Genomic DNA, 20,269 nt, shown 5'->3' with positions numbered 1-20,269 from the left:
ATTACAGAACGGCTACGATCAAAGCTCACAGCGTGAATCAGACGTCTCATGCAAGCCAACAAACACAAACAGGATGCAGAATCAGGTGTGAGAAGAGATGCCAGAGACGTGACGTGACGGATGAAGACAAGACAAGCGAAGCGTCGGCGGTGCTGCGGAGCGGAGCGGAGCGGAGGCTGAGGCGATGTGATTGACTGACTGATGATGGCTAAAGTGCTGGTTCTCAACATAGGGTCGGGGGACTGCTAGGGGGTCCGGTCCACATGGACCCTTAAAGGAGTAGTTCACCCCCAAAATGACTTTTTTTCTATTGATTAGTCATGCCATGGAGAGTAGAGTTCAATAATATTTTTAGTTTTTTGTCGCATTCCTAAGACAAAAAATGTATAACAATAAATTTACCCCCATTCGTTCCGGATGGTGACCCGTTTCGAAATGGGTCCCCATCCGGAATCAATGGGGGTAAATTTACTCGAATCAAATTTTTGTCTTAGGAATGTGACAAAAAACAAAAAATATTATTGAACTCAAGTCTCCATGATGTGACTAATCAATAGAAAAAAAGTCATTTTGGGGGTGAACTAATCCTTTAACAGGTCTGTAATGTATGGAACCATATGGACCTGTAAGGGTCCATGTGGTTCCATATGTACACTCTACCTGCTATCAAAACTTAGTTCTGATGTCTTATGGTAGCATGTGGGCCCCCTAACACTGTGTTTACTGTGGTCTATGCTACAGGCCTCCTTCAGAGTTAACGGTAGAGTAGCTGATATAGTTTGGTTACAACAAAAAACGTTTGTTAAAAGGTTAAAGCTCTATGTTCTGATTACTATCAGAACATAGAGATATTCAACACTTATTATAACCAAAGGAAATCACTTACCCTAACTTTAACAGAACACAGACCTTTACAGTGTCAGTTTTGATGGGTCCCAATTTTTGTTTTTAATGTTTTGTCACAGACCCATAAAGGTATAAGTTTTGGACCCCCTGCATGGTGGCCCCTAGCTCTGGTCCATAGCGTTAAGGAGTTCTCCTTAACGCTATGCCACTAACCATCCGCTGCACCCTCTGGTCTTCTCCCAAAATAACAAATACAGTTTCACTGCTCACCAAAACAAAGACAGCTTTATGGAGTTGAGAGACTGCTTTCCTTAGTGGCAACACTCTGAACCACCCACCTCACGACTAAAATACACTTTTTGGCCAGAAAAGAAAAGATATTTCACTGGAAGGTGAACATCTGGTCAATGGACACTTCTATTCACAAGATCCGTAGGTGTGCTGTGGAGTTAGGTACAATTGACGGTGAAATATTTTCTTCTCTGGCCATAAAGTGTATTTTAGAGGTGAGGTGGGGGCTCAGGGTTTTGCCACTAAGGAAAGAAGACTTTCAACTCCCAAAAGCTTTCTTTGTTTTGGTGAGCAGTGAAAGAGTATTTGTTATTTTGGGACCAGACGAGAGGGTGTGCAGGCTTTCTGCAGGCGCAGCGGATGGTTAGTGACATAGCGCTAAGGAGAACTCCTTCTAACGCTCTGGACCACAGTTAGGTGGCCCCCCAGACCCAGCAGACAGAGAGGCCCCAGCAGGCTGCAGCGTGGTGTTAGAGACCTTATAGGCTAGTGGAGCTAGTGGAGGCAAGTGGAGGCGGGCCACACCCACCTGCACCATGCTGCTGATGACCATGGGCAGCATGTTGAGAGGGAACCTCAGGATGTTGAACAGAGCCAGGGACACGAAGGCCTTCTGGGCGTCCAGGATGTTGTTCTCGTCGCTCAGCACGTACACGGCGAACGTGGACAGCGCCACCTGGAGGAGCGGCACAGAGAGAGAGAGGGAGAGAGAGAGAGAGAGAGAGGAGGGGGAGAGAGAGAGAGAGAGAGAGGTTGTGTTAGTCATAGTACCGTAGCGTCCCAGCGCCCCACCACACACTAGGGCATTAACGACTTGTGATTTTTGCAAGTCGACTCAACTCAGTAAAAGGTTGAGTTGAAGTTGACTTTATCGTTTAATGACGTCATCACGTCACACACGACCCCCCAATTATTTTGGGGGGTCCCCAGATGATTAACTTAATGTGAAACATTGTTTTCTCACTCAACAGTAAACAAACCAACATAAAAAGTTTTAGTGTATAGAGGGTATCTTCACATTTCTAAAGTGCCAATGTAAGGACGTTTTAATACCTCTAAAATGACAAAATAAACATTGTCCAAATTGTCAAATATCTAGAGGCAGAAATAGAAAGTATATCTTTTTTTTCAACATCGACTTTCGACTTTCTCTGGTAGGAGTCGACTTGTGTAATGAAGTCGACTGAGTGGACTTTTGTGTTAATGCCCAACCACACACCCAGCATTATCAGCAGAACCCCATCCAGAGACCACATCACGCCAGTCCTGCCTGACCTCCACTGGCTCCCAGTCAAACACACAATAGATATATATGGTCATCACATACAAGGCCCTCAACCACCAGGCTCCTGCAGAAAACAATCCCGTCCCACTCCCAGAACAATGACTCCCATCCCGTTCCCACTCCCAGAACAATGACTCCCATCCCGTTCCCACTCCCAGAACAATGACTCCCATCCCATCCCACTCCCAGAACAATGACTCCCATCCCATCCCACTCCCAGAACAATGACTCCCATCCCATCCCACTCCCAGAACAATGACTCCCATCCCGTTCCCACTCCCAGAACAATGACTCCCATCCCATCCCACTCCCAGAACAATGACTCCCATCCCATCCCACTCCCAGAACAATGACTCCCATCCCGTTCCCACTCCCAGAACAATGACTCCCATCCCATCCCACTCCCAGAACAATGACTCCCATCCCATCCCACTCCCAGAACAATGACTCCCATCCCGTTCCCACTCCCAGAACAATGACTCCCATCCCATCCCACTCCCAGAACAATGACTCCCATCCCATCCCACTCCCAGAACAATGACTCCCATCCCATCCCACTCCCAGAACAATGACTCCCATCCCATCCCACTCCCAGAACAATGACTCCCATCCCGTTCCACTCCCAGAACAATGACTCCCATCCCGTCCCACTCCCAGAACAATGACTCCCATCCCGTCCCACTCCCAGAACAATGACTCCCATCCCGTTCCCACTCCCAGAACAATGACTCCCATCCCATCCCACTCCCAGAACAATGACTCCCATCCCATCCCACTCCCAGAACAATGACTCCCATCCCGTTCCCACTCCCAGAACAATGACTCCCATCCCATCCCACTCCCAGAACAATGACTCCCATCCCATCCCACTCCCAGAACAATGACTCCCATCCCGTTCCCACTCCCAGAACAATGACTCCCATCCCATCCCACTCCCAGAACAATGACTCCCATCCCATCCCACTCCCAGAACAATGACTCCCATCCCATCCCACTCCCAGAACAATGACTCCCATCCCATCCCACTCCCAGAACAATGACTCCCATCCCATCCCACTCCCAGAACAATGACTCCCATCCCGTTCCACTCCCAGAACAATGACTCCCATCCCGTCCCACTCCCAGAACAATGACTCCCATCCCGTCCCACTCCCAGAACAATGACTCCCATCCCGTTCCACTCCCAGAACAATGACTCCCATCCCGTCCCACTCCCAGAACAATGACTCCCATCCCGTCCCACTCCCAGAACAATGACTCCCATCCCGTCCCACTCCCAGAACAATGACTCCCATCCCGTCCCACTCCCAGAACAATGACTCCCATCCCGTCCCACTCCCAGAACAATGCCTCCCATCCCGTCCCACTCAGAATATCTCCCGCTCCCGGGGTAGAAACGTATGTTCTTCCAGTCTGTTTTAGGGGCTAGGAGAGAAAAAAGTTTCATGCAGATTTCACTTTTTTTTATAAATAAAAACTGGACCGTTGTTGTCATGATTCCCATCCTGTCCCAATCTCGGGATTAATAAAACATTGACTCCCATCCCTTGGGAATCCCATGGGAATCCCACAGGACCCCGCGGCCATCATAGCAGCTTAGTTTTTATTTGACATCTTTTAAATTAAAGGTAGTCGGCAAACATTTTCTTTGTCATTATTTTCAACGAAATTGACACTGGTTTGTAGATCAACATCAGTGGGTATTATCCATTCAGGACATGGACTCACCAGGAAGGGGGCACAGACCCAGGTGGAGATATGGACTCACCAGGAAGGGGGCACAGACCCAGGTGAAGGTGGAGATGGCTCCCAGGTAAGCAGCCTTCTTGAGGACGCGCAGCTCGCTCTCCCGGATGGCGGACAGCTTGTCATTGAAGGCCAGCTCCCAGGCGTAGAGCTTCAGCACCTTGATGCCGTTCAGGACCTCGTTCATCAGCTTGATGCGGCTGTCCTTGCTCTTCATCTGAGCTACCTGCTCACGAACACGCACACACACACACACACACACACACGCACGCACGCACGCACGCACGCACGCACGCACGCGCGCACACACACACACACACACACAATATTCAAAGAGATTACAAGAATTTAGGTCAGGGGTCTTCGACGTTTTCAGGCAAAGGACCCCTTAGTTGAGAGAGAGATAAAGTAAGTAAGTAAGTACATTTTATTTATATAGCGCCTTTCAAAACAATGTTACAAAGTGCTTTACAGTGGACACAATAAAGACATTAACAACAAGTAAAACAAGGTCAACCTAAAACACAACAGTGTAATATGCAAACAGAAAAAGAAAAAAAGAAAAAAAAGGTAAAGGGCAAAAACAAAGACCCAAGCAGATAAGGCCAGTAAAACCTCAAGAAATAAAATGTAGTTGAAACTGATGTGTTTTCAGCAAACGTTTAAAACTGTGGACTGACACAGCATGTTTTAACACCAATGGTAGGGCGTTCCACAGAGTAGGAGACACAGCATGTTTTAACACCAATGGTAGGGCGTTCCACAGAGTAGGAGCCACAGCATGTTTTAACACCAATGGTAGGGCGTTCCACAGAGTAGGAGCCACCAATGGTAGGGCGTTCCACAGAGTAGGAGCCACCACAGCATGTTTTAACACCAATGGTAGGGCGTTCCACAGAGTAGGAGCCACCACTGCATGTTTTAACACCAATGGTAGGGCGTTCCACAGAGTAGGAGCCACCACTGCATGGTAGGGCGTTCCACAGAGTAGGAGCCACCACAGCATGTTTTAACACCAATGGTAGGGCGTTCCACAGAGTAGGAGCCACCAATGGTAGGGCGTTCCACAGAGTAGGAGCCACCACAGCATGTTTTAACACCAATGGTAGGGCGTTCCACAGAGTAGGAGCCACCACTGCATGGTAGGGCGTTCCACAGAGTAGGAGCCACCACAGCATGTTTTAACACCAATGGTAGGGCGTTCCACAGAGTAGGAGCCACCACTGCAGAAGCCCGGTCTCCCTTCGTCTTAAGGTTCGTCCCAGGGACCTTCAGAAGGCCCTTGTTTGAGGATCTGAGAGATCTTGAGTTGAGGTTTAGGGGGCAGTAAGTCCATGATGTACAGCGGGGCCAGCCCATGCAATTCTAAAGCAAGGACCCCCACAACCTATTCATAGAATCCATAATAGTTCATCGTATGACAGCATTATCATCAGTGTATTTTGGATTCGTGTCATTTTTTTTTTCAGATCTTGAACCACTTAAACCGCATCTATAATAAACTTACTTCACTCTGTACTGCTCTTTTTCCCCTCTACACCAAACCTCTTTGCCGAAAATAGCCGATCTACAAGCTCACAACGCCTCGCAGTGCGAGGTGATCGTGCTGTCAAACGATGACATAATATGGAATCTATGAAAAGTTTGTACTGTAGATCGTCTATTTTCTGCTAAAGTTCTCAGAATATGGGAATATTCGTTGAAGTAGTTAAAATAAAAAAAGAGTACAACGTTTCTATCACTGCCCTGTAGTAACTCTGAGGACACCATAGGGGTCCCCGGACCCCCTGTTGAAGACCCTTGATTTAGGATGTCAGTCAATGACACCTTTTCTTGTTTTGGGCTTTACTGGAGTAGTTGTTTTCCAGCCTAGTGCAGTTCAGCCTACGTAGTTGTACTGTATGTAAGACGTATACTTTTGTATACTGATATTGATGGTGCTTTTATTGTTATTTCTTACCTTTGTATTGCTGTATCTGACAGTACTATCCTTACTCTGTATCTGTTACTTTGGCCCTGGACTGGGGAATTGGGATCCCACCACGCTTGGTTCCCGAGGCCTTGTATGGTTTCCTCTACCATCGGTGTATGAATGTGTGTGTGTGTGTGTGTAAATGGGTGAATGTAATGAATGTGTGTGTAAATGGGTGAATGTAATGAATGTGTGTGTGAATGGGTGAATGTAATGCACAATCTGTGTAAAGTGCCTTGGATAAAAGGAGCATTATAAAATGCACCGTTTACCATCTGTAGGATGTCCCACCTGATATGTTTTGGTTTTCATGGCGATGACAGCGTTGACAGGAACCATCAGGATCATCACAGCCACTCCTGCCAGCACAGATGGACCCAGGTTCTGCACAGCAACACCAACAGCACATTAAACACTGAAGACTTAACCACTAGGCTTAGAAGCACAGGATACACTTTGGAAATGGGACAAATCACAAACATGTTCTCAAGCTTTAGTGTTGGTTTTGTGTACAAATGCAGCCTCAAAATGAAGACATGATTGCTCTGCTCTCGCATATGCGTCCATTCTCCAATTTTATTCAAAAGACGAGATTCAAGTGTCATGTGTGTGCCACCACTTACAGCAAAGGTTCTCAACCTATGGGTTGGGACCCCCAGGGGGGTCCCCAAATTATTTGGGGGGGGTCCCCAGATGATTAACTTAACGTGCAACATTGTTTTCTCACTCAACAGTAAACACACCGACATAAAGTTTAAGTGAAAGAGGGTTTATGCACATTTCTAAAGTGACAATTTAAGAACCTTTTAATACCTCTAAAACGCCTCGCAATGCGAAGCGTTGGGAGCATGTAGATCTGCTATTTTCACAACAAAACCGTGTTATACAAAAAGTAATTCCTCAACTCTTAGTGCTCGTCAGGGTGGGGGGGTCCCCAGTTAAAATATGATTAGTTTGGGGGTCGCGGCGTGAAAAGGTTGAGAAATACTGCTCTCCAGTACCTGCCAGAGGAAGTAGAGGGCCAGCACCACCTGCAGTGGGGCGGACCAGACCATGTTGATGTAGGTCACCAGGTCCATGAAGCGCTGGGCGTCCACTGACATCAGGTTGACGATCTCCCCCACCGTGGAGGTGCGACGCGCCGCGTTGCTGATCAACAGAGCCTGAGAGAGAGAGAGAGAGAGAGAGAGAGAGAGAGAGAGAGAGAGAGAGAGAGAGAGAAGGTTCCCACACATTTTAGAAAATGAATTTAAAACTTTTCCAGAACTTCTCCAAAATGTTTTATCTGATTTCTAGGCCTATAGCAATCATATGGTGCAATGTTGACACTCTTAAACCAGTGTGTTATTGCGGTTGCCGGTCGGGGCAGAAATCTCTTATCTCCACTTCTCCTCTTCTCTTGAAGTCGTCTTTCTCGTAAATCAAAAGTAGCAGATCCACAAGCTACTTTTGATGCTTTTGTTATTTTCCAAAACATCTGATTTATTCCAAACCTTTTCCAGGCTCTATGCACAGCAGCCATATCGGTAAGAAAAGTGGGCCTCTTGCTTTTGAGGAATAAAATCCTATCAAAACAAGAGTGGCAAGGACCGACATGTCACAGAGAAGTGGCATGGTCTGTTAAATCCAACGGACCAACAGACCATCTAGAAGTACCACTTCAATGAGGAGGCCTGCAGACTGAGGCATGCTCAATATACTCACTCAGAAATGCCTCCAGGAAAGAGAAAAAAATAATAATCACACCTAGTGTGAAGTGAGCGGTGCAATTTCGTCAAGTGTCCCACTAGCCAATCACAGCACGTCCTGCAAAGCTTATCCAATGGGACCTTGGCGTAAAACAAACTTTGAGGCGGATTTTTTTTTTTACACATTCTCCCCCCCCCCCCCCCCCCCCCCGGTTTTTGACCGGACAACAAACTTTGAGCTGTTTGTGGTAACATGTCCTTAGGTCGAACTCCCTTTGGTCGGACCACCTAAACCTAACCTTAATCCTAACCTCAGTAGAACTATGCCTAAACCTCAGTCACCCAACGGGAGTTCAACCTATGTTTGTCAGGATGTAGGCCGACCTCAGTCACCCAACGGGAGTTCAACCTATGTTTGTCAGGATGTAGGCCGAACATTGTAGCTGCGCTTCGGGTTACTTAAGCCCGGACATTTTTTGAAAGCGGTTTTGCCATAGTTTTGTGACCGGACAAAAACTCGGTGGTGTTCTATGGTAACAATGTCTGGGACAATGCCTGTAGTTTAAGGTTGGCCCGGGGACTCTATACCTTCCTGTAGACGGCTCCGATGATGGCGGTGCGCAGACGCATGCCAGTGACGAAGCAGACGTGGAAGTACTTCTGCAGGATGAGGGTCTGCACGCAGGAGCACAGCAGCAGCAGAGAGGTGTAGAAGTAGCCCTGCCACGAGGGGGCGCTGGAGTTGTTGACGAAGCTGATCAACCGTCTGGAAGAGGACAGAGAGGAAGAAGTCTGAATTATGACCTCAACAACTGTATGATCTTTAAATGGAAAATAAACTGTAAATTAGCTAACTGTTTACGCACACGGAGACAGTAGGACTAGCTGTAGCCATGTTTCCATAAACGTATTCGAATTAGGGAAGCGAATTATCAGATATGTGTATTAAGACAAAGCAAATTTAGCCTGTTTCCATTAAACTGATGAAATGCGATTCTTGGGAGATCCTGCCTGGGTCCGTCTGACCGACGTGCTGTAAACACTTCCCGCGGGCTTGCACACAGTGCACAGAGCTGTGATGGGGCTGATTTTTTCAGACCGAGAGACGTGCAGATGCGAGCATGCTGTGAGCTGCTGTGAGCTTGTAGATCGGGCACTTTTGGCACGCGCAACACGGTGTGATGACGAAGGGTCATTCCGTGTTTAACAACCGGTTTGTTTTGTGGGCGAACGCTATTAATGGACGTTAATTAAGCGGCGGGGGAAAGTGTTAAAGGAGGACGATATGGACCAGAACGTCATCATGTATTCGCATTTATTGTCTGACCCGTTTCCATTCACAAATGTGCCTTTAGTTTATTCAATAAAGCCTCAAAATCCACCTCCTCCAAGCGGATAACATTTTTTGCGGATAATGAAAGTGTTTTGAAATGTTTCCATAAAAAGATTTTGCGAATAAGCCTTAAATGCGCATTAGGAGGCTTTATGGAAACTCCACTTGTGAGATATGGATACATTCATGAATTCTTTAGCAAATACCTTGATATCGATGTTGTGACAGCAGAAGTAAAACAGTTGTGCAAGTTCAGAAAATAATATAATTTACTGTAATGCAGTCTTTAAAACCCAGGAAATTATAAACCTTTAGGATGTATCATGATGACACCATATCCAAAGAGATAGACTTTGTGTAGTCACATATCATGATATCAATCAATATTGATTATATTGCCCAGTCCTGGCTTACAGTACAATGGAAAGCATCGTTGTCCTTTTAGATTTTAGCGTTGGTTATTCAAAAATAGCAGATCTACAAGCTCACAGTGTGCCACTTTGTGCCGCACTGTGAGCTTGTACTTTGTACTTAAAAATCTTCAAAGTGTTCTTGACATTTTGAAACATTCACAAATCCTGGGTCCCTGGCACAAAGGGTGTTCCGACGGGGGTCCTTGGCACAAATTAGTTTGAGATCTACTGCTTTAGAACAGTGGTTCGGGGACCCCCAGGGGTCCTTGAGGGAGTTCCAGGGGGTCCTCAGCTAAATGATAGTTAGGAACAATATATATAAATAAATACAAATTGGGGTCTCAAGAGATAGAAATGCCATTAAATGGGGGTCCGTAGCCTAAAGCATGTCAAACCGGGGGTCCTTCATGGTTCAGAATCACTGCTAGAGCTGTAAAAAAAAAAAACTATTTTTGCGGGTTCGCAGACTAATATGTGTCAATGTGGGGGTCCTTGACATGAAAGGAATTGAGAACCACTGCCCCAGAAGGCATTTGTAGAAGGTCTTAAGCTAAAGTCAGTGGTCAATCCAACAGAATCACTTTTACAGCAACATTTCTACTGTACTGTACTGTACTGTACTGTACTGTACTGTACTGTACTGTACTGTACTGTACTGTACTGTAGGTGCACAGGAATGTTGAGCTGGGTTCAGGGTCACAGGAGCCAAGTGGCCACACACACGCACGCACGCACGCACGCACACACGCAGTACAGGAATGTGAAAAGTTATTTAAACCTCGTCGTACAACTTGCTACTTGAGTCCCTGTGTGTGCAGTCTTTGCACAGACCTTAGAAGACTTCCCTAGACTTCTCACTTCATTAGCAGTGTAAGGAGATTCATTGTGGTTTGCATGCTGATAGGCCAGGCTCTCCCAGTGTATTCAGTCAATCTGACTGAATGTGTCTGCTAGCTCTTCCCTTCCTGCCCCACTATTAGGCCTGTTACAATTATTACATAATAGTCTAATCATAATTATTTGACATAATCACAATTATTTTGTCATTATCGTCATAATTGTTTACATGTTGAAAAATAGTGGAAATAGCAGATCTACAAGCTCACAATGCGTCGTGATGCGACACATTTTGAGCTTGTAGAGCTGCTATTTCCACTGTCAATGTTCTTTTTAAAGTATACAGTTGTCAAACGTGTCAGTCATTTCTTCGTACATTCAGGTTATGTGTCATATCTTATCGTGCCCGGGTAGCTCAGTCGGTAGGGCTCTTGCCTTTGTACCGCAAGGTCATGGGTTCGATTCCGGGCACCGCCAACTCAGCGTATGAGTAGCACGGCTTGGCAAGTCGTGCGGCAAGTACTGGGAGCTGATGGTAGGTGTGGCGCTCCACCTCAGCAGTCCATCTCCCAGGGGTCTAGCGCATTGTAACGGGGACAGACTCCCACGTGTTACCGGCTGATACCGACAATAAGCCACTCCCGACCTACTTGTCATATCTGCCATGTGCAACTTCAAAGCCTGCAAGCCAAACCAGAAATGTAATTGTCAACGATCTTGATTATTTGAGCGACAATTAATCGTCATGTAAATTATCACAATCACGACAGCCCTAGCGGCCACCGCTGAGCGTTTTGAGAGCCCGCCTGGGGAGGCAGAGAGGTCTCGGCTGTCGCAGGTTCGATTCCAGGCCAGGGCAGTAATGCGTGGCCTTCCCCAGGGCGTAGGGACCAGTGCTCCTGTTACATAGGATGGGCTAAAGGTCACAACATACGGTGACAAATACCTCAAAGGACTGTGGAGTACATTATTACATCCTTAGCTGCTCCTTCACTGACATGTCTGACTGGTAGGGGTGGGCAATATCATCGATATGGCAATACATCGCGATAGTTCATTTGCCAATACTGTATCGATACTTCAGGCTGTAGTATCGCGATACTTTGAGGAAGATAAAATATGTTCCCATGCATAGGAACCACTGGTAGAAGTCCGGTCCTGACACTACGCTGCCTCTAGATGACGCTTTACTATAGTAGCTACTTCCCCTTCCCACGGTTCAGTGAGTGAGGTCTCTCGAGAAAATGGCTGCGAATGACGAAAACAACAATATTAGAGCAGCGTCTTCAGCTTTTAAAGCTAATATATCGCAATAGTATCGTATCACAAAGACTCGCAATATATCCTGATACTATTGCATCGTGACCCAAGTATCGTGATATGTATTGCATCGCAAGATTCTTGCAAATATCCACCTCTACTGACGGGTGTTTTACATTAATGCTCTCCATGCTGCTACAGCAGTGGTGGCAAACCCTTCAGGTCCAGACCCAAAAGAGAGATTAGACGTTTGCCTGGGACCCAAACTAGTGTGAACAGCAGATCTACACGCCCACAACTGTTGTTTTGTGCCACGTTGTGAGCTTGTAGATCAGCTATTTTCACTACTTGTGAAATTTCTTCATGAAATTGCAAAAAAAAAAAAAAAAAACATAGAATTTTGTTTTTAATTCATGAACAAAAGGAATGTTTTTGGAAATCTTTTGAAGAATAATAATTAAAAAAACTAAATGTAGAAAAAAAAAAAAACAACAACAAAGGGACCCATAAAAATGTGTCTGCGACCCACAAATGGGTCCTGACCCACTGCTTGGTAAACAGTGTGCTACAGTATGGTGAAGTATTTCTGGTCTGTGTGTGACCTCCTCCTCCAGTTGTTAAATAACACTTTTTATTGTCGTGTGCTTCTCTGTGCCCCGGGTTCTTTTTATAGCATGGTAATGAGAGCTGTTATGTGGTTGGCACGTTTTTTTTTTGTGGGGGGGAGAGAGTGGGACCCAGAGGGCTGGAGTGATTGGTTATTTTCAGGAAAGAGATTCGGTGTAGAGGGAGAAAAGGAGGGGACCAAGTCCAGGCCCCTGAGGGACCCCGGTCAATGAAGTATACGTACTGTATGGTTTAAGTCAACATAAACAATCAATCAATCCTAAAAACAAACGGGAGCCAGCGTAGCGACACTACAACTGGAGTAATATGTTCTCTCATCTTAGTTTTAGTTCAAACTCTGGCTGCTGCATTTTGAACGCGTGCTTCCTAAACCCACCAGGCTTGAGTTAAAGTTATACCATGTAACTTTTTTTATAAAACAAATCTTAAAATGGTCCTAGCTGTTAAATCGCTAAAGTTTTAGAACCCCCACTCCGTTATTTTCAGCTTCTAAAGCCTTCTCTTTATATGTTTTCTATGATCCCTGCCCGGGACCGGTTTTCGCGGAAAAATTGCGTCATCACACTACCGGCCAATCACAGCGAGGGTTATACACTGCCGGCCAATCACAGCGCAGAACATACACTGCCGGGCTCTCTGGTGGGTTTAGGAAACACGCCTTCAGGAAGTACACTGCAGTGTTTACACTGGAGGAGTCTAGCATGTAACTCCCCAACAGCTGTTCGTAGAAGGACACGGGAGACCTCATTGAAAGCGTCTCGGCGAGGCGAGGCGGACGCGGTGGTCTGACGGCCCGGTCCGCGAGCGAAAAACGGACGAAAAAAGCAAACGCGACCGCGGTTTGCTATACTGCTACAGACCACCAGTTGAGCAACTTACACAGTATAGCTTTAAGACCCGCCTCGCGGAAACGCGAGAACTTCTAGGAGTGGCTGAAATCCTTGCCGAACACATGGAGGGTGGATGAAGTCAGTAAAGACATGAAGACAATCTTAAAACTTGTACTGAGAAAAGCTTGCATTTGCACAATGCACAGCTATTAATTTGTCTCTGGTCTAAATGAAAAGTCAGTGAGTGATCAGTCATTATGAAGTGTTTGGCCCTGTTTGGCCCAGCAAAGACCTACTCTAGAGTGGATACTTTTTAGTACCCCGTTTAGTACCAGTTTCACACCACTCTACCCAGTTCCTTGTAGTGGAAAACCTGGCACAAGTGGGCGGTGTGGTGTGGAGTGGTGTGGAGTTGGGCCAGTGGAAAAGGGGCTGTAGTGGCCTAATGACATTGTTCCTATATAGTCTTTGCACACAATAGTTATGGTTTGACTACAACATAAAATAAAATAAAGAAGAAGAGTGTGCTGGTGAGGAGGAAATGAGAGTAAAGAAAAACAGAAGCTAGTGGGAGAACAGGAAACACATGTCAGTCACTCTGCTGCTACAGCCTTAAATAACACTCTTCCTGCACTTCATAAAGCACCACAACAGCTCATATGAACCTCAAACACACTGATGATTTCCCCAGCAAAGTCTGATCTAGTTTTAGTCATAGTCTTTTTTTTTTTGTCAAATAAGTTTTATTGCCAACAGATTATCAACAACAGGATGTATCAATTATAAGATTAACAATTTTCTGTTTTAGCATATATAAGAAAGAAAGAAAAGGAAAGAGCTGAAAACAACAAGAAATAAAATACAATTTGGCATCAAAACAACCCCTTCATACCCTCCCACCCCTACTGCTCAGTGACGAAACGCATAATAGAGAATCAGAATGAATTGTTCAATGGACATGCATTAGAATAAACAGTCTGTTTAAAATAACATCCTTCTACTCAGGTAACGGACAAGGGGCAGCCAGATCTTATCAACTTGTGCCCGTCTGTCTTTAAGTGAATATCGTATTCTCTCAAGATGAAGTGTACTAGTCATTTCATTAAGCCAGTGTTTAAATGCAGGTGCTTCCTCTTTTTTCCAATGAGTTAAAATCAGCTTCTTTGCTGTAATCAGACCATATGAAAGGAGATGTCGTTGTGAACTTGTCAGGTTGGAGATGGGGTCTGATGTGCCTAAGATAATTAGTATTGGGTCAGGGTCAATTTGGGTGTCCAAAATATCAGAGAGCGCCTCAAAAATCTTAATCCAATATCTCTGTATTTGAGGACATAGGGCGAAGCTGTGTAATAAGTTTGCTTCCGGTGCATTGCATTTGTCACAGTTTGGGGAGATATCTGGGAATATCTTGTGCAATTTGGATTTGGAATAATGAAGCCTATGTATAGTTCGAAATTGAATAAGGCAGTGTCTAGAGTTAATCGAGCAATAGTTAACTTCTTCTAAGCCATCATCCCAGAGCGTCTCCGATATCGGGGTCCCCAACTCATTTTCCCATGCTAATTTAATAGCTGAGGTAGTAGGAAGGCCGATAGCCTGTAAAGACTCATAGAAGTATGATATGTTCATATCTTGTCCTATATTCCGAGAAAGGAACTTGTCTAATTGTGAAGGTGATGCTGTTTCGAAAGTACGGTTAAAAGTACATACAAAGTCTCTAACCTGAAGAAACATTTAATGATGACTCCTGGGGAGTCCAAATTTTTCCTGCAACTGTGCAAATGAGGCAAATGTATCTTCCTCTATATAAAGATCTCCAACTGTGCGTATCCCCAAGTCCTTCCATCGTGAAAACCTATTGTCTAATTGGTACGGTGGGAATAAAGTCATAGTCTTTTTTAATAAAATGTAATTTAGTGTTAGTCACGTTTTAGTCATCTGAATTCTTTTTAATTTTAGTCTAGTTTTACTCAACTGAATCTACAGTTGATTTTGTCTACAAAAAATATATACTTTGGCAGGCCTTGATGGTGTCGTAATGACTCGTAATGCGACGTGCAGTCTGCAAACATTTTTCATCTTAGTTTTAGTCGGCAAAATCAACACCAAAAACCTCTTCAGAGCCTAACCCAACTTCCGGCCTGGGTGGGTTCTAAGTAGGGGTCCGGGACCCCTAGGGGGTCCTCGGTGTTACTATAGAAGGGCTGCCAAATATTTGTGTGATTCTGAGGCGAGCGTTAGACGAAAATAGCCAATCTCCAAGGCGTTGTCAGCTTGCAGATCGGCTATTTTCGTCAAGAGGTTTAGTAGTGTAGAGGCAAAAAATAAGCACTAGTAAGACGCCTCAGGGCGACATGCGACCTCGCCCTAAAGTGACATCAGAGCATGATGTTACAGCGACAAACCCATAAAACCAGTGTCAGGCGTGACAGACAGAGATGCACACAGACAATCTGTGACCGTTTTCATACTAAACTTGTGACATACGGTCGCAAAAAAAGATAAGAATGTCTCCTAAATATACCATTGGCATTCCCCCTTTCTCTCTCCTGCAATCTACAGTATCTCTCCCTCTCTCAGTCAGTCTGTCCCTCTCTCACACCAGCATGGTGGAAGCAGAAAGGAGTGCCATTCCACTGCTGCCAGATGCTTACTCTGCTCTCACTGTGTAAAGTGTCCTGAGAAAACTTGTTGTGATTTGCCACTATAATAGAAATTGAACATACCGTAATACGTAAATGATGTACACATAATACCTTAGAATAACGTAAAGAACTACAATGATTATGGTCATGGAACAAAGTTCTCTAAAGCTGGGTTTCCAATGGCACCACACCGCACCGCACCGCACCACACCGCACCGCACCGCACCGCACGGCACCTCACAGTGCAACTTGTGTCGTTGTTTCCATATACAAGGACATGGGCCAAAGTGGGCGCCGAAAGGGTCAGAAAAGGGTGCAGATTTTGGCCCCACTCCAAGCGATGCCAAAAAGCAGATGTGCTGCTTGCTACTGATTGACCGTCGTCATGATGTTTCGGGCAGACTAAATTGAGGAGTGTATTTGCTCTCCTTCAGGACATGTACTGTACTGTAGCCCAGGGCAACCCTGTACAGTATATACCAGTGGTTCTCAAACTCTTTTGGTTGCAGTACCCCTTATACTGATTTCTGAAGCCAAGTACCCCCTTCCCCTGACTACAGGATTTTGCTTATAAAATTGAGACCAAAAGTCCAGTTCCAATTGCCAATATGTTCAAAATAAAACAGCATAATGGCAAATAAACATTGCTTTCTATTCAATAACAGTTGCACTAGTCAAGGTATTGATGTAATTTGGTTTAACAATTTACAGATGAGCAGGTTCACACAAATGTTGTGTCATTACTATAACAGTAAATACATATTCCCATTTTCTCCTGTACCCCCTGCAGTACCCCCGCGTACCCCATTTGAGAAACACTGGTATATACAGTACCTCTAACCTCAACGGCACCACTGAATTACACTGTTCATTTTTACAATCTTAATCATTTTACACTACATAGAAATGCATCTTTCCACCTGAGATACAACATGTCACAGAGAAATATTGTATCCATTAGAACACTTTTATACCTTATTGACATTCAACCACTTGAACCCCAGCATATTCTAGAGGAAGGTTCACCAAAAATAGCTGATGTACAAGCTCACAACGCCTCACAATGTGAGGCGTTGTGAGCTTGTAGATCAGCTATTTTTTGGTGAAGAGACTTTTGGTAGATGGAACAATAACTCATCAAGTACAGTGCAACTCAGGCGTGTTTTACTAAGCATAGCCATAGAGGGTCTAACTGTAGTGATATTGATGAACAATAACTCATCAAGTACAGTGCAACTCAGGCGTGTTTTACTAAGCATAGCCATAGAGGGTCTAACTGTAGTGATATTGATGAACAATAACTCATCAAGTACAGTGCAACTCAGGCGTGTTGTACTAAGCATAGAGGGTCTAAGAAGAGGTTTAACTGTAGTATGTTGATGAATTCCAAATGATTCTCCTGCACCCCTGGACTGGCATCAGGGCACCCTAGGGTGCCACAGCACCTACTCTGGGAAACCCTGCTGTAGTTTATGAAGACCATAACAACCAACTAGGGATGGGATGGGACGATAAGCGGTAATTATCGTTTATCGTAATAAAAACCACTCATGATAATCGTATTGCGGAGATTTAATTTATCGTGATATCGTCCTCCGTCATGGACTGGGATCAATTCACCTTTTATTTACCGAGCTGCATATCCTGAATCATTTGAACCCTCTATAATTAGTAAAAGGTACTTTTAATATACCTACTATACAGTATTTGTTTTCCACTCTTTCCAAATCTCTTTGCCAAAAAATAGCCGATCCACAAGTCACAATGTGCCGCGCTGTCCTGTCGTGTAGATCGGCTATTTTTTGGCAATCATGGATGTAGAGGATATTTTGATTATCGCGTTAACATCATAAATCACGATTTCTTCGGTCACAATAATCATGACATGACATTTCATAACGTCGTTGTCGGGTGGAAACGACTAGTATCTCCAAGTTTCAAATGTGTACGTTCTTTCGCAAAGTAAAGCCCTGCTTCATTGTACAAGAACGTCGCACAACAGTAGTGAAAACAGCCGATCTACAAGCACAAAACACCTCACACTAGTTTAAATCATTTTTAAAATGAAAAAATGCAAAACGAACGGTTTTGGACATACAAGGTTTTCACCCGACAACGACGATATTGTCCGATCGCTACAACCAACCAACAGACCAACCTGAGGATCTGTATTATCCACACCTCTTTCCGCGGGAATTTACTGGAGAATTTTTTTCACCACACTTCCGGTTAACAGCAGACATACAATCTCATGTTGCGTCGCAGGTGCAGCCATTGTGAGTTGTAGATCACACTCGGCTGCGGAGCCAGAAGCTCCGTGCAACTTCTGCGCAATGCACTATGGGATGTTGGAAAGTTGTGGATACTGTAGTTTATGAAGATAACAAACAGACCAACCTGAGGATCTGTATTAGGGCATTCACGAATAGTAATTTTTAGTATTCTAATTATTCGACCTCAAAGTATTCGACAGGACTGGCCAAACTGTCAAATATTAAGTCAGCAAGAGGCCAACATTGTGGCCTCTTGCGTTGCGAGGCGTTGTGAGCATGTAGATCTGCTATTTTCACAATATTTATCTGTGGAACCGAGTCACATTAAATATAATACCTACAATTCCAAGTGCTTGTCAGGGTGGGGGTCCCCAGTTCAAATATGTTTATTCTGGGGGTCACGGCCTAAAAAGGTTTGAGACCCCCTGGTATAGAGCATTAACAAATTCATTCACCAGGGGCATTGACAACTCATTCTTATGACTTCCTATCTCGCCAAGCTTTATAAACTATAGATTTTTTAAAGAGAAAGCAAAAAAATAAATTCAAATAAGCGAATATTCGACTTTGGTGAACAACGTCGAATAGTGACTTTGATATTCGAATATTCGAATATTTGGTGAATGCCCTAATCTGTATTATACTGTAGTTTATGAAGATAACCAAGACACCAACCTGAGGATCTGTATTATACTGTAGTTTATGAAGATAACCAAGACACCAACCTGAGGATCTGTATTATACTGTAGTTTATGAAGATAACCAAGACACCAACCTATTATACTGTAGTTTATGAAGATAACCAAGACACCAACCTGAGGATCTGTATTATACTGTAGTTTATGAAGATAACCAAGACACCAACCTGAGGATCTGTATTATACTGTAGTTTATGAAGATAACCAAGACACCAACCTGAGGATCTCGGGTCCTACGAACATCAGGATGTCTTGGATGATCTTGTAGAGGGAGGACATGAGGAAGTAGGGGCCAAAGGTCAGGCACAGGGCCCAGAACAGAGAGGGTTCTCTGCTCTTCTGGGGTTTCTTCACAATGAGGATCTCTGACTCCTCCACGGGACGGCCCTCCTTCTCCCTCCTCTCCCCCCCGCCAGGGGACCTCCTCTTCTTGGGGGAGTACAGCAGCTTCTCCTCTGGCCTGGGGGTGGAGGTCACGGGAAAAAATGAAATAACAGATTTGAGCAAATAAGATTGGAACCACATTCCTAGGGTGGACAGACAGACAGCCCTAAATAATAAATATCATATCTGAAAGATAAATCAGGTTTGCCTGCAATCTGCACAAAGTCCTTAAATGATTGATTGGAGCGTTAATCCACAGTTATCACCTTTTCTATGGCAGGTGCCATAGGCACGTACTAACTTATTTTATATATATATATTTGTTTTGCTTTTGGCCAGTATTTGAAATACAGTTGCACGTACAACACTTGCCCATTTACCCCACTGTTAGCTGACCAGGGTTCAGGTCATTTACCCTGATCTGTCTCTCTTTGATTCACTCTGGCGGGGTGTGAGTGACGCACCTTAAACAACCTGCACCTCAGTTTCAATGAGAGGCAGGCGCTTATTTGGGAGACTTGCAGAGAGGTTAAGGGGCGGAGAGGCAAGCTGGCGCGGTCCAGTGAATTTTCGCGTGCATGAAACGAGCATGCACGCGGCCGCCGGCTGCAAGAGCTGGATTGTGGTCAGCTTTTTTTTCCGCACGCTATAAGTGTCTGCAGACGAGACTCTGATTAGACCCAAGGTGCGACCCCCGCTGATCCAAGCGAGAACACCCGCGATAACAATGGCCTTAAAGGAGTAGTTCACCCCCAAAATGACTTTTTTTCTATTGATTACTCATGCCATGGAGAGTAGAGTTCAATAATATTTTTAGTTTTTTGTCACATTCCTAAGACAAAAATGTGATAACAATAAATGTACCCCCATTTGTTCCGGATGGGGACCCGTTTCCAAAACGGGTCCCCATCCGGAATCAATGGGGGTAAATTTACTCCAATCAAATTTTTGTCTTAGGAATGTGACAAAAACCAAAAAATATTATTGAACTCTAGTCTCCATGGCGTGAGTAATCAATAGAAAAAAAGTCATTTTGGGGGTGAACTACTCCTTTAAGAGTGTCTGCTGCCAAATGCTTACATTGCAGAAAGCAAGAATGTCTCCAGAAATCTAAAAATGCAGCTAAAAGTGTCCCGGTATT

General features: G+C 44.7%; 1 protein-coding gene across 1 annotated transcript in view; it reads right to left on the bottom strand.

The window, feature by feature from the left end:
* LOC308284241 (multidrug resistance-associated protein 1-like) overlaps nt 1-20,269 on the bottom strand; it is a 92,164-nt gene that overhangs the window by 44,033 nt on the left and 27,862 nt on the right. Inside the window, exons 8-13 of the mRNA XM_080724805.1 lie at nt 18,962-19,204; nt 8,417-8,594; nt 7,142-7,303; nt 6,432-6,524; nt 4,191-4,394; nt 1,667-1,813 (exon numbers count right to left, since the gene is read on the bottom strand). Of these exons, the coding sequence (XP_080580931.1) occupies nt 1,667-1,813; nt 4,191-4,394; nt 6,432-6,524; nt 7,142-7,303; nt 8,417-8,594; nt 18,962-19,204 (1,027 nt within the window). The remainder of the gene's footprint in view (nt 1-1,666; nt 1,814-4,190; nt 4,395-6,431; nt 6,525-7,141; nt 7,304-8,416; nt 8,595-18,961; nt 19,205-20,269) is intronic.

This window comes from Nannobrachium achirus, assembly GCF_963921795.1.
Source record: "Nannobrachium achirus genome assembly, chromosome: 4".
Lineage (NCBI taxonomy): Eukaryota > Metazoa > Chordata > Actinopteri > Myctophiformes > Myctophidae > Nannobrachium > Nannobrachium achirus.
This window is presented reverse-complemented; position numbering and strand designations above follow the sequence as displayed.